Here is a 15,282-nt window from a genome sequence, read left to right on the forward strand (position 1 = left end):
ACAAAATAAACAATAAATGTGAAATGCTAATTTTCCTTGCCTGAAATTGACAGCAATGCTTCTGACTCTCACACAGGTTGTAGTAAATCGCAATCTAGCCCCTGCATTCTCCTTTGGCATCAGGCATTCAGAGTACCTGACACCAGTAATCGACAATATTGTGTAACAACGCAAGTTCCTCGTAACTTATAAAATGTTATAAAACAATTATGTACAATTTGCCACATTCTGATCTAAGTTGCATCCCTTTGAAAACTTCCTGCACCGGTTTAAGAAGTTACTATACTTACTGTATTATGTTTCAAACATTCTGTGGATACCATTTCAAGTCATGTATTCTTTTCAAAGAAATGAAGACAGTGACCACGTGATGGAGTCTGTGCTTGTGATGTCCCCACATTATGATGGGATGTGGATCTATTTTGTGACTCTTACGTACTATGTTGGGAAGTGGATTTCTCTGTGATTTCTGCTTATGGTGATGGCACATGAGTTTGTGATTTCCCCACATAGTGATGGGAGGCATGCCCCTGTCTATGATTCACACATGCTCACATCCTATTTTTACTCACGCCACTCTGTGTTGCAAAGTATAATCAGATATTTTCACAAAGAAGGAAAATAAATTCTGGATGTAGGTTTGCTCGCTGAGCTGGAAGGTTCATTTCCAGATGTTTTGTCACCCTAGTAAGTAACATCTTCAGTGGGCCTCCGGGCAAAGCACTGCTGATAATTCCTGCTTTCTATTTATATGTTTGGGTTTCTTTGGATTGGAAATGACATCACCAACCCAACGAAACCCAAACATATAAATAGAAAGCAGGAATTATCAGCAGTGCTTTGCCTGGAGGCCCACTGAAGATGTTACCTACGGGGGTGACGAAACGTCTGGAAATGAACCCTCCAGCTCAGCGAGCAAACCTACATCTAGAACCTCAACCTGAGTTACAAATCTTCTCAAAACTTGCTAAGAAAATAAATGATAGGGTAAATCGTTGAATTAAATTGAGTAAACATTGGAAGGTACATTTCTCTGGAGAGAGAAATGCAAATACTGACTGGCCTGCTAAGTACTTCCAGCATTTTCTGTTTTTATTTGACTTCCAGTTTCTGTCCTATATTTTACCTTTTAAATTGCTAGGTCTTAAAACTTCCCCAATACTTGCAATGCAGAAGTATTTTATTCTGACTTCATTTTGTAGCAAGTACTGGGAGGAGCAGCCAAAAACATCTGTTCAATCAAACTCTCAACCAGGCAGGCAAAGCAAAGAACAGAGCAGAGTAGTCAGTCACAGGCCCCATATGTCTACCAAAGTAGATCTGTGCTACAATCTTCTTTATCTGTGAATTAGCCTAAGAAAGATTATTATTCAGCACTGCCCCCAAATAGGATAGAAATAACACTGTGTACTCAGATAGACTGCAATTCCTCAAGTGACATAAGAATCCTTAGACCAGTATAACTTGGTGTGTCAGCTGGGATATTATCACGGTCCACTCAGAGGCAAAACTGGTCAGGAATTTGAAACCAAGTTCTATTCTGCATATCTGCAATGAGTTGGGTTGCAAATAAAGGTTAAACCTCTGAATTAAAGGAATAATGTAATTGCAATATCTTGAAATATTGAATAAACCATTTAGTAGGTTATTTTTGGTCTCATTTACTTTTTTTGTGGTTTTGTTATGACAAGGAGACAGACGGCTGAACTAAATCAGCCACTCTGCCTCTGTATTCAGAACACAATAAAATTAAAAGCTTGAACGACACATAAAATTGACTCCAATGGTTTCTAAACAGACCTTTAAATAACCAGACTGTGACTAATTAACTCCAGATACCAAATTGTATCTTAAACAAAAGATTTAGCAATGTATTAACAATATAGTAACTTCTGCAGAACAAAAATTAAACAAAGTAATCTAATAGGTCTATGATTTAAACACAACAACTTTTGTTTTCAGCCCCATTCACTCAAAAGGTAGAGAACAAACACAATTAAGAGATAAAGAAAATAATAAAACTAGCCAGATTACTAAATGGTCTTCATGAAGTCTTATTCCACAGGCATGTATGATGGTTTATTGGTTGATTTTCTAAGATATCGATAAGGGTCACCTTTTCAGTTCACTCAGACAAAGGCAGTAATACTTTATAACTTAGTTTTCTATTCTCAGGGCTTCTGAGAGCTGCTCATGCGAGGTTAGGCATGGAGCGTTCAAATCTTCACACTGCAGCATCAACAGCCAGATTTCCACCTTCCCAAAAACCACAATTCTAACACTCAGTTAAGGTCACGGGGAGTGCTGCAGAATAAAGAGATCTTGGAGTGCAGGCTCATAGTTCCTTGAAAGTGAAGTCCTAGGCAGACAGGATAGTGAAGAAGGCATTTGATATGCTTTCCTTTACTGGTCAGTGTATTGAGTATATGAGTTGGAAGGTCAAGTTGCGGCGGTACAGGACATTGGTTAGGCTACTTTTGAAATACTGCATGAAATTCTGGTCTCCCTGCAATAAGATGTTGTGAAAATTGAAAGCGTTCAGAAAAGATTTAAAAAGGATGTTGTCAGGGTTGGGGGATTTGAGCTAGAGGGAGATGCTGAATAGGCTGAAGCTATTTTCCCTGGAGCGTCGGAGGCTGAGGGGTGACCTAATAGAGATTTATAAAATCACGGAGAGCATGGATAGGGTGAATAACCAAGGTCTTTTCCCTGGGGTGGGGGGGGGGGGGGGAGTCCAAAGCGAGATGGCATAGATTTAAGGAGATAGGGGAAAGATTCAAAAGGGACCTAAGGGCAACTTTTCACACAGTGGGTAATGCATGAATAGAATGAGCTGCCAGAGGAAGTGGTGGAGGCTGTCCAATTATAACATTTAAAAGGTGTCTGGATGGGCATATGAATAGGAAGGGTTGCGAGGAATATGGGCAAATGGGACTAGATTAATTTAGAATATCTGGCCGGCATGAATGAGTTGGACCAAACGGTCTGTTTCAATGCCATACAGCTCTATGACTCTAATTCAAACTCTGACCACTCTGACATCTCCTCCATGATTTCCCAGTTACCATACAACATCTAGCCCCAGCTTGACCATAAGATCTTTTCCAGTCTTGCTGGAACCAATTCCCAATTCCCCCACCCCCCCACCCCCAATTTGTCATTAAACAATGACAAATATTTAAAGCAATAAAAACAGAAATTGTTGGAAAAGCTTAGCTGGTCTGGTAGCATCTGTGGAGGGAAATCAGAGTTAATATTTCAGGTCCAGTGAACCTTTCTCAAAATTAATGGTAGCTAGGAAAAGTTGTTGTTTTATGAAGTAGATAGGGTAGGGGGAGCGGGGTAAGGAGTAAATGATATGTGGAGTTAGAGCCCAAGGAGTGAGAACAGTTGGAGAATTCATAGCTACTAATTGGGACGATTAGTGGTTAACAATGGATTGTATGTAATAGCAGGCCATATAATAACAAGGCCTGGTGTGTGGGGTTGGCGTAAGGACATGTGAGAAAGTGCCTGAAGCCCTAAAATTATTGAACTTGATATTGAGTCCAGAAGGCTGGAAAATGAGGTGCTGTTTCTCCAGCCTTCGCCTGAGCACTGCAGCAAGCCCAAGACAGAGATGGTCAGGAAACAAGGTGGTGTGTTGAAGTGGTAGGCATCTGGAAGCTCACGGTCTTTTTTGCCTGCCACTTCAACACGTGGAAATCTTACAGCAATTGTATTCTACATTAGTCAGAGAACACCTGGTGTAATGTGTACATTTTTGGCCTCCAATCTCAAGGAAGGACAAGAATTCAATAGAAAGAATGTAACAAAGCCACTTCATATATGGCTGAGTGAGAATGGGCTCAACAAGGTCACAGTTGCCATTGTAAGTAACTGAGGGTGGGTGGGTAAACTAGATATAAAATAAACTATACACACAATCACAAGTTTAAAACATTTTGGGTGATCAATATTTATTCTGAGAAAGATGAAAGCAACACTAACAATTTACATACTTCACGACTACATATTTAGCAAAAAAAAATTTTGAAAAATAAATCCTCAAAATCAAAGATTAAGTCAATAAAGGATCATCATCTTTGGAATTAATCATACAAAACATCCTTTGCAATATTTAAATTATGTCATGAAGCAATAAATCTAAAACATCCTTTTCTTAATAATTTTTAAAAATTAGTTTTATTTGGGTTGTATGGAGGCCCCAATTTATCCTCCTCGCTTCAAGTGAGAAATGGGGCTCTGATCCAGTTTTATGTTTGCATTCTCAGTGAAAGTTGATCAAGTTTTTGCACTGTACATCAGTGTGCACTATGAATTTCATGTCACAAGCACTATAGTGTCATATAAAATCATGTTCTCTCATCTCTCCCTGAAAGCTCATCTTCATTCCCAGACTGATCGAGGGAACCTCTTGAAATCTTGTTTTGTGAAGAAACTTTGGTGCAAAAGGAAGGGCAGTCAGCCTTTTTAGCAGTATCCAAAGGAAGTTTGGCAAATATTCTCTGGTCACTGGATCTATTCCTCATCACACTGTCCGACTGTAAAAAGATCAAGTCTGAATTCTCATGATAAGGAAGTACAGGATGAAGAAAAGAAGGACCAGCCCAATAGACATATAACACAACAGTTTCTTGTTGTCCCGACCAGATTTCACCATCGAGGAAAATCTCTTCACACTTCCTGTCAAAAGTCCAGTAGCACTCAAAAAGTCAGAATCCTGCCACACAATAAAAAAAACTTCAAGATTTAAAAAATAAACCTCTCACACCTAATTAACTCCAATTAAATCTAGATTGGAACAATGGTCTGATATTTGAAGCTTCAGTGAACACATCCCAGTCCCTTTTGATGTCTAACTCTTTTCTGGCTTCTCATCTTTCGCTCTCTCAGCTTGGTTTCTCCACTCTCTCTTTAACTAACAGTACCAAAGGGCAGTGGTGCTCCATACTACTGAGCACCTTCTCAAGTTATTACAACACAGGGAGAAAAAGTGAGGACTGCAGATGCTGGGGATCAGAGCTTAAAAATGTGTTGCTGGAAAAGCGCAGCAGGTCAGGCAGCATCAAAGGAGAAGGAGAATTGACGTTTCGGGCAACACAGTCCAAGGGATAAATTGCATTCCTATCTTCCTGTAACTATTCCAATAACTTTTGAAGACATTCTTTTCCAAATATTTTTCACATCACATTTGCAACCTATGCTGGATTCAGCTTCTTTTACAGTTTCTGTTCAGACATTCCAGGCCCTTTGGTCCATCATATCTATGCCATCTCTGATGCCAATCTAAACTAATTCCATCTGCCTCCACATAGTTCATATCCCTCTATTCTCTGCCTGTTCATGTGTCTGTCTAAATGCCTCTTAAACTTTGCTAACATTTTTGCTTCTACCACCCCACTATGGCAGTTTACTCTTGGCACCTAATACTCTGTGTAAAAAATGCTCCTTGCCCATCTCCTTTCAACTTGTCCCCTCTCACCTTAAACATATGCCCCTGAGTATTTGGTATTTCCACCATGGGAAAGAGACTCTGACTATCCACCCTATACATGCCTCTCATAAATTTTATATTCTTCTATCAGGTCACCCCTCAGACTCCAATGCTGCAGAGAAAACAATCCAAGTTTACCCAACCTCTCCTTAGAGTTAATACACGCCAATGCAGGCAATATTCCGGCAAACTTCTTCTGCATCCTTTCCAAAACCTCCACATCCTTGTATAGCAATGACCAGAATTGCAAATAGTACTCCCAAATGTGGCCTGAATAAAAAGTCTTGTATAGTTGCCACATGACTTGCCAACTTTTATGCTCAATGCCCTGACCAATGAAGCCAAGCATACTATCTACCTTCTTCACCAACTTATCCACTTGTGTTGCCACTTTCAGACAGCAATGGACCTGGAACCAAAGATCCCTCTGTCTATCAATGCTTCTGAAGGTCCGATAATTTACAGTATACTTTCCTCTTGCATCACCTCACCTTGTCCAGGTTAAACTCCAACTGCTATTTCTCTGCCCAACCTTCCAGCTGATCTGCATCTTGCTGCATCCTTTGATATCCTTCCTCACTATCCACAACACCAGCAATTTTCTTGTTATCTGCACATGTATTAATTAAATTATCTACATTTGGATCCAAGTCATATTACAAACAACAGAAGTCCCAGCACTGCTCCTTGTGGAACACCACCGGTCTTAGACCTCCATTCAGAAAAACATCCCTTCACAATGATCCTCTGACTTCAATGGCCATGCAAATTTTGTGTCCAACTTGCCAACTTAATCTCTTGCTCTTAATCTATGCATAAAATGCCTTGGATTCTCTTGAAATGTACTTGCCAAGAACATTCATGGCCCCTTACACTTCACAAAGGCTACTTGTTTTTGTTTCTTAAAACTTGCAATGCTTTTTTTTTGTCTAAAAACTTACAACATTTCTTGTCATCCAAGATTTCTGAACCTTGCCATCCTCAAAGGAACATACTGGCCCTGAAGTCTGGTCAACTGGGTTTTAAAATTCTTCACATCAGATGTAGATTTATCTTCAAATAGCTGCCCCAATTCAACTATTCCAGTTCTTGCCTAATACTGTTGTAGTCTTTCCCCAATTTACCACTTTTATCCAAGGACCAGTTTTATCCTTTTCCATTACGACCTTAAAACTTATGGAATTATGATGATTGCTCCCAAAATGCTGTCGCATGGAAAAGTTGATTACGTGACCAGACTCATTCCCCAATTCAAGGTTAACATAACCCCTTCCCTAGTTGGACTTATTGTTTCATGAACCCTTCCTGGATGCACCTAACAAATTCTGCCCCATCTAAGCCCCTAGCACTAAGGGAGTCCCAGTGAATATTAGAGAAGTTAAAAATCACCCACTACAACAACAACCGAGTTTTTCTTTTACATCTTTCCATGATCTGCTTATATATCTGTTCTTCTACTTTCCCCTGGCTATTGGGAAGCCTATAATATAATCCTCGCATAGTGACTGCACCTTTCACATTCCTAAATTCTACACATCTGGCGTTGCTGGTTGGGCCCTTCAAGATGTCCTCACTGATTCTCCTTAAATCAGTGATGCAACTCCCCAACTTCCTTTTACATCCTCTCTATCCTGACAGCAACATCTAAACCCTGGAACGCTGAGCTGCCAATCCTGCTCTTTTCTCAAAGAAGTTTCTGTACTGGCTACCATATTCTAATCCATTGTATTAACCTAGACTGCAAGCTCATCTGCCTTATCCGTTATACCTGTGCATTAAAATAAATATACTTCAGACCACTAGTCCCACTCTGTTCAATAACCTGGCACTGCCTGTTCCTCCTACTAGACATGAGTTAACTCCCCTCTTCTCTTCAATCACACTGCATGCTGATCTACTGCTGTGAGTTCACCCTCCACCACCTTAACAATAGAGTCCCTATCACTACTGCTTGCCTACACTTAGACTCTCCATACAGTACAACTGTTGTCGTAGCTCTACAGAATTGCCAGTAGTTTCTCAGCTTAGTATTTAGTTAGATAATCTCAATAAAACACTGTTTTCTCCATTTTAAAAATAATCATTGAAGCTTGTGTGGACTCACCATGCCATCCAAATATCTATTCTGGTCACTAGCTTCCTGGTCAATATCCAGAGCAATCTGCTTGAACAGAGAATTGATTAAATTAACAAGGTACAAACAAATCATCTGACATGGACCACCGCTACAGGGGAATCATAAAATCTAATGCTAGAAACACAGTCACTGAAAATTAGAATGTGCAACATGAGTCAGCTGGATTCAGAGATTGTACTCTTTCTTCGTAGTCAGAGGTTTCTGAGTTCAAGCCTCAGGAAGACATAAACACAAAATCTATTTGTACTGGTGTGACTTCCGAGAGGGTGCACTGCACTGACAGAAGGTCTGTATTGAGGGAATGTTGCACTGTTGGACAGTTAATACTTACGCAAAGCTGTACAATTGGATGGGCAGATTTGAAGGCAGTGGCACATCTTTCGATAATCATTACTGAGGAAGTATCACATTTTCAAAGAGGCAACACTGAGGAATTATTACACAGTCAGAGAGGTGGACTGGCTGGAGTGCTGTACTATTGTTGAACAGAACACTCCACTGTTGGTGACAGTACAGAGGGTGTGCAGGAGGATTGGAGAGGCAGTATTGAGGAAGTACCATATTATTAGGACAGTAGTTGAACGTGACAGTGACAAAACCTCAAAAGTATTTCTTTAACTGTAAAGTAGTTTGAGACTATATGAAGTTGAGCAAGGCATCTTAGAAAAGCAAGTCTGTCTTTTATTTGCCATCTGCAAGATTTTGCTCAAAACTGTCGCTTTTACCCTCAAAGTCACAAACAACCTTCTCTGACTGGGATGTATCATTCCTTAGCCTCTCTGTAGCTTTCAACAAGTTTTACCACACAAACATCCCAGAGTACCAATCCTGATATCCAGGTACTAGGGACTGTCACCTTACACCTTCCATCATAGCCACAGCATGTTAAGCAATCACTTTATTTTACTAGTTATGGGAGACCCACCTCCATAATCTATCACTCCTTCATGTGATGTTGCCCATTGTGTACATCATCCTTAGACATAGCTCAATTTCAATAGTATTGTCAGATTATTTGTCTAACATCCAGCCTTGCATAAACACCAAATTCTAATTAAATCCTAGGAAAAAGTAAAATTATTTTCAGTACACATCAGTTTATACCCTGCTATCGGATTCCAGCTACCGTTTCAGGCTGAAGTGGAGGCAACATTAAATAACCAATCATGAGCTGTGTTTCTAACATCCATATCCTCTCCAGCACAAAATAATCTATATGTGTAACCACATCAACAACCACTGAACACAAGACATGTGAGCACAGTGGACCATAATGTCTCTCCAGGCTGCTCTGCTATTTAATAAGATCACGGCTGATCACGTACATTAAATTTAATTACTACAGAGCTCTTATGTTGCAGTGGTAGTGTCCTTATCTCCGAGTGAGAATGCCTGGGTTCAAGTCCCACCTGCTCCAAATGTATGTCATAACATCTGTGAACAGGTTGATTAGAAAATATCCAAGGCCCTCAGACTAGAGTGACCTCACTTCCACAACATGTTTGAAATGAAAATCTTTGAAAAGGTTATTCACCTTTTATCCCTTCACCACAACCATATCTCTAACTCAACCCATCATCTATTCAAACCCTTCCATGTCTATCATCCCCACACTTGACCATTGCAATGCTCTGCCAGCCGGCTTTCCCTCTTCAGATCTATCTTTGCTAGGTCCTATATCCTGCCAAAACCTACCTCCACCCCTTTCCAAATACCCATCCACAAGGCCCTGCTCCTTAAACTCTTCCTTCTCCTTATCCAATGTTAAGGCCACCCACCAACAATGACTTGTCTGTTGATGCCCCTGTTCTAGTCTCTTTGCCTTTATATTTGCATGTAGTTTCCTCCAATCTTTGTAAACTGCTTTGAACATAGGAAATTGTTACCAGCTGCAAAATAAATAAATGTCATTGTTACATTTTCTAACATATTAAATTCTCCCTGTGAACTAATCTTTCTTGCATATGAATTGAACAGGTGGACTACACCTCAGAAGTAAGTTTTAGAATCATATCTTTAAATGATTCCCAATTATCTTGTTGTTGAAATGAACATTCCAGAGAATCTACGGACAAAAATATAAATTGTATGGTCAAGGAGCTGAAACTGTTGTATTCATTACTAATATATTAGTAGCTAGAAGCTCTCCATCTTCACTGTCCAAAACATATCCACAATATCAGGGAGCTGGACAAAACTCCAACAAAATATTCTTACAAATTGCCGTGTACCTGGCATCAAAAGCATGCTTATCAGAGCACAGCTTCATTGCGTTGGTCAGCTGTTTCAAATGCAAGATTCCTACATACCAAGACAGTACTCTACAGAAAGCTAAGTATGAGAACCCACATCACAGGATATCCCAAAATTGAGATAATGAACTACAGTAGTGCTCCCCACCCCATACCCACGAGGAAGACATCCCAATACCTACTGCAGATGCTCAAAACCGTGGACAGGTGCGAACCCATTCATTTAAATGGGAAATGTCTTCTGGTGCATGATTCTGGTATGTTCTCTTTTATATGTTCGGGCCGCGGTAAACCATGGGTAACAGAAACCGTGGTAACCAGGCCCGTGGATACGGGGGTCGCCCTGTCATATGAAAGTGAATCTCAAAACTTGCAGGTTGGATACCAAGACATGGGAAAATAACTTTGGACAGACTCAGACACAGGAGGTTTCCATTAAGCAGGAGGTTGACATCTGAGGAGGACAAAATGTTTTCATGACAGATTAACAGGACACAAAGCTAAATTTTTCATCCATCTCCCCAACAGTGACTTTATATACAGTATTTTGAAATGAGACCCAACCCAACATCACACATGGAATGTCATCAACCTAGCCTGTAAACTCTCTCTTTTGGCTGAACATACATCCATTAAAACAACAGAATTCATCAGTTACACTCTATACTCAAACACATTGTTTCTTAATCAAATAAATTTATGAATAATCGTTATTACAGGTTTTAGAAGAGTTAACTAATCTTGTTCCCAGACACTCATTAGTTTTCTCAATTGAAATTCATGAGTTTTCTGAATTATCATACTGCAGCATTTTAAAAACAGGTCTGGAAGGAACTCCACCAAACAAAAGTTTGCTCTTTTAGCATCACAATTTCATATCAAGACCTTTCCCCTCTACTCTTAAAACTGATGCCGGTTCGTGAGACCTAGACTGCAAGGGAAGAGCAGCAATTCAATATCACTGATGATTTCTAGATGAGGGATTAAAAACATTAGAAATTAAAATGTGACAAACCGATTTGAGCCGGGACACCTTACTGGACAAATTATCGGTCATTCGTTTGTTTTCTGCATCAAGCATTTGGTCCACTGCACCTGAACCGAGGCCTGGAAGAAACGAAGAAATAAACATATAAATGGCAAACATACAAATACAGACTGTAGATGGAAGATGGAATTTGGAGTCCCAGGTTACCCTGAACCCTCAATGTTGACCCCAAGTTAACACTGATCCTTCAACCACAGTCAGTCATTTTTCTCACTTCTTCTCCTATTACCTTGCTGCGTTAATGGATTGCAAGGCTTGCTGCAAACACTGACCATCTTTTGAAGTAATTTATTGGCTGTAAAGCAATTTCGGATGTCCTGAGGAGAGGAAAGTTATATCTCAGCTGGCGTTTATTAGAATCATACAAAACAGGAAACTGCTCATTTCCTGCTTTGGTGTAGGTAATTCATAGAATCATAGAGTCCTACAGCACAGAGACAGGTCCTTTCACCCAAATTGGTCCATGTTAACCAAAACACCCACACACGCTAACTCCATTTCTCTGAACTTGGCCTATATCCTTCTAATCCTTTCCTAGCCATGTATTTGTTCAAATGCCTTTTAAATGGTGCTAATGTACCCATCTCAAACACTTCTGCTGGCAGCTTATTCCATACACATAGTATCCTCAGGTTCTCTTTTATTTTTTCCCCCTCTACTCTTAAATTGATGCCCTGTTGTCCTAGATTCCTCTCGATTGGGAAAAAAGCTGAGTGAATTCACCCTATCCATGATCTTATACACCTCTATAAAGGTCCCCCCTCAGTCGCCTATACTCTAAAGAAAACGTCCTAGCTTGTCCAACCTCTCCCTATGACACAGACCATTCAGTCCTGGCAACATGCTTGTAAATTTCTTCTGCACTCTTTCCAGTTTAATAACATCCTTCCTATAACAAAGACACCAAAACAGAACACAATACTCCAAGAGCAGCCTCACCAACATCCTGTATAACTGCAACATAACTTCCCAACTTCTATACTCAATACCCTGATTGATGAAGGCCAGTGTGCCAAAAGCCTTCTTCACTGTCCTGTCTGCCTGTGACTCCACTTTTAGAGAACTGTGAACCTGAACTCGGAGATCCCTCTGTTCCACTACATTCCTTAAGGCCCTACCATTCACCATGAAACTCCTAGCTTGATTTGGCTTTCCAAAATGCAAGACTTCACACTTATCTATATTAAGCACCATTTGCCATTTCTTGGCCCCCTTCCCCAGTTGATCATGGTCCTGCTGTAATTTCTGATAACCTTCCTCAGAAATTACAGCACTGTCCATGATACCGCCTATTTTAGTGTCATCAGCAAACTTACTAATCATGCATTGTATATTCAGACTGCTTTTCCACTAAATGGTAGCTATGTTTTACCAATTTATTACTTTAACATGCTGGAAGTCTACACAAGTAGCTCCCAGCATGGCAATTTCTATTTCAAATCTTGTATCACTTATTAATTACATACAATATACAGTCAATACACATGTCTAATGCCACTGATCTGTACCTGTATTCATGCTCCATATGAACCTTTTCTCACTTTACATTATCTCATCCTATCAGCATGTCCTCTTAAGGTTCCTTGATGGATAAAAAAGTACTTCATTATCCATCTATTAAGTCACCATTAATGGATATCTGAATACATGCAATTCTCAATAGGTTCATTACTTAAAAAATATCCAAGTGAATAATTAGCAAAAATAATGTTAAACAAGAGATCTGGTTAATGATACAGAAGCTAACAATGATAATCAGAACAATCCATGCCATAACATTAATCTCAGCTGAATTACATTTTTAAAGAAACTGGAACAAAGAAAAACATTAGGGATTCTAGTAATGATGGCCAAGGGGATTTCTCACTTTCTCAACTACAGACAAAGAGCAGGATTGTTGCCTTGTTCATCTTAATTTTGACAAGAGTGGGTGCCACAATGTAAATAACCTTCTTCTGTTTTGTAGATATTTTTAATCAACTTATTCAGACATGTTGTGACACAGCTCTGGAGGGGACTTGGAACATAGACCTTCTGGTCCAAAGTAGGGACATTACCAATGCTTCACAAGACCCCAAATCGTATTGCCCCTGTTGTTTCCAAGTGGTCACCCATCCAAATAGAAACCCGGCCTGCATAGAGTCCAAGAGCAGATGAGATTGGGTGTCTTCAGACTGGTATGATCGTAGGCACTTCTGTTTTGTATGATACTATTAAATACCAAAGCTTGCATACAAGTTGCAATTCAACTTACATAGAAAGTGTTTATAGCAAGGAGACAACAGCAATATGAAAATCAAATCTGCATGAACCAAAATCTGCTCTCTTGGTGCGCACTGAGTGGGATACAGTGCAATGAGATTAACAACTGACCCACCATAGGGCAATGACCAACATATTGTCCAAAAAATTGTTATAACTGCATCTTCTGATTTTCTTTCTGCAGGATGGAACAACACCTTATTACAGCGGGGTGAGCTTAAAAATGTTTATAAAATCATGAGGGGTATAGATAGGTTGAATAGCCAAGGTCTTTTTCCCAGGGTAGGGGAATCCAAAACTACATGACATAGGTTTATGGGGAGAGGGGAAAGATTTAAAAGGGACCTGAGGGGCAACATTTTCACACAGAGGGTAGTGCATGTATGGAACAAACTGTGTGAGGTGGTGGTGGTGGTGGACATAGGTACGATAGGAAGGATTTAAAGGAATATGGGCCAAATGTTAGCAAATGGGACTATATCAGTTTAGAATATTTTGGCGCAGACAAGTTGGACTAAAGGGTCTGTTTCCATGCTGTATAATTATGACTGTATAAGGAGGAAACAGCTGCAAATCACGAGTATGATTACCTCAGAAAACAAATAGTCTATAAGGAAATTAGTATCTTCTTAAGAAAGTGTTTTAATGCAGCTTGTCAAACTTCAAAATGATAGAAAAGAATTTAGAATCATCCAGGACTAGAAAAGTAGCCATTCACACTGCTGTAGCCCTTTCTACCACATTCAGTCTTAGTTTTCTCTATAGTCCACAATGGAGAACAAGGCAAAGAAACCTAATTGACCAAGTTCTGATTTACTATTCAATCCGTAAACTTCAATTATATTGTGTCCTTTTAAACTAAATAGTTGACTTTAGCTTCTATGTTCTTGGGAATTGCCAGATCAAAAAAATTCCAGGGTCCACCCAGTTCACCATCTACACTGATACAGTCTTATCATCTAACTATTACAGTTATTGACTAATCACAGTGATCAACCTTTATTAATGAGATTACAGCAGACTAAACATTAGCAGTGGAAAAAATAAGTTCAAAGGCATCTTTTCTTCCTAGGTTCTCTACATTTACCACGTCACGTCTCAAATTACTCAGTTCGATTATTATGGTTATATTATAGGCAATGGTCTAGCCAGTGACACCCACATCCCATGACTGAAAGACCTTTTTAAAAATTACTGAACATAAAAGAGAAGTTGATAGAATAGGTACCAGGAGACAGTAAAACCAGGGAACACTGTTTAAAAATAAGTGTCTTGCTGTTAAGATGAAGATGAGGAAAATCTTTTACCATCAGAAAGTCATTAGCTTCTGGCATTCTTTTCGCCAGGATCAGTAAACTTATTCAATGCTGCATTAGATAGACCTTAGATAGATAAAGGAGTCAAGGTTTACGAAGGGACAGACAGGAAAGTGGAATTGAGAGCACAATCAGATCAGCCACCATCTTATTAAGTGAAAGAGGTCTACTCCTGCTCCGAAGTCATAGAATCATACAGAAAGAAGTTACTTGGTCTATCAAGTCTGTGGTACAAAGAAAATGAGCCACCCAGCTTTATCTCACTTTTCAGTATATGTCCATAGTTCTGTAGATTATAGTATATTAAGTCATGTGCTCTAATACTGCTGAACCTCCTTGCATATAAATAGATGCTTAAGCAAGATACTGACAAATTAGTGTAGCTGTACTCATGCATTAATCATGCCAACAAAAGAGAGCATTTAAATAAATTGCTGTACTGCTCATGTCATCCAACTGAGATTGACATTTAAAAGTTACACATGGTTAATGTTTCATTGACCACACTAAATGGAATAGCCCTTTATTAATGAAAACTATTAACTGTGCAACAGCAAAATCACAAAGCAACATTATTGTTCAGTTCAAGATGAGAAGATAGTGTCTTTGGCTCAATCACCTTCACTTTACTGACATAAGATTGGACACATTTACATCCTTGAATTATCACATGGACAATAGTGAGGAGAACACAGGTGGAGCTTAGATGTTAAAATGAACAGAGCAGAGCCTGAAGGTGGTGACGAGGAGATAGGAATTTCAAAGAAAAG

General features: G+C 39.5%; 2 protein-coding genes across 10 annotated transcripts in view; one reads left to right on the forward strand and one right to left on the reverse strand.

Moving 5' to 3' along the window:
- The window catches only part of LOC122557751 (ciliary microtubule associated protein 1A-like), a 52,246-nt gene extending 38,942 nt beyond the window's left edge, over nt 1-13,304 (forward strand). For 6 of the 7 annotated variants that reach the window (XM_087996465.1, XM_087996464.1, XM_087996463.1 and 3 more), the window contains one exon: nt 77-696. In XM_087996465.1, coding sequence (XP_087852591.1) covers nt 77-166 — 90 coding nt within the window. In that variant the 3' untranslated portion in view covers nt 167-696. Of the gene's footprint in view, nt 1-76; nt 697-12,900 lie in introns of those variants that run through there. The other variant, XM_087996467.1, reaches the window with a different exon arrangement.
- bet1l (Bet1 golgi vesicular membrane trafficking protein like) overlaps nt 3,943-15,282 on the reverse strand; it is a 29,844-nt gene continuing 18,504 nt past the window's right edge. For 2 of the 3 annotated variants that reach the window (XM_043686373.2, XM_043686374.2), the window contains exons 2-4: nt 10,902-10,993; nt 7,602-7,658; nt 3,943-4,723 (exon numbers count right to left, since the gene is read on the reverse strand). In XM_043686373.2, the coding sequence (XP_043542308.1) occupies nt 4,556-4,723; nt 7,602-7,658; nt 10,902-10,993 (317 nt within the window). In that variant the 3' untranslated portion in view covers nt 3,943-4,555. Of the gene's footprint in view, nt 4,724-7,601; nt 7,659-10,901; nt 10,994-11,163; nt 11,225-15,282 lie in introns of those variants that run through there. The other variant, XM_087996470.1, reaches the window with a different exon arrangement.

Source organism: Chiloscyllium plagiosum, unplaced genomic scaffold, assembly GCF_037043375.1.
Source record: "Chiloscyllium plagiosum isolate Xiang-an unplaced genomic scaffold, Cpla_swu_hap1 HiC_scaffold_18, whole genome shotgun sequence".
Classification (NCBI taxonomy): Eukaryota; Metazoa; Chordata; class Chondrichthyes; order Orectolobiformes; family Hemiscylliidae; genus Chiloscyllium; species Chiloscyllium plagiosum.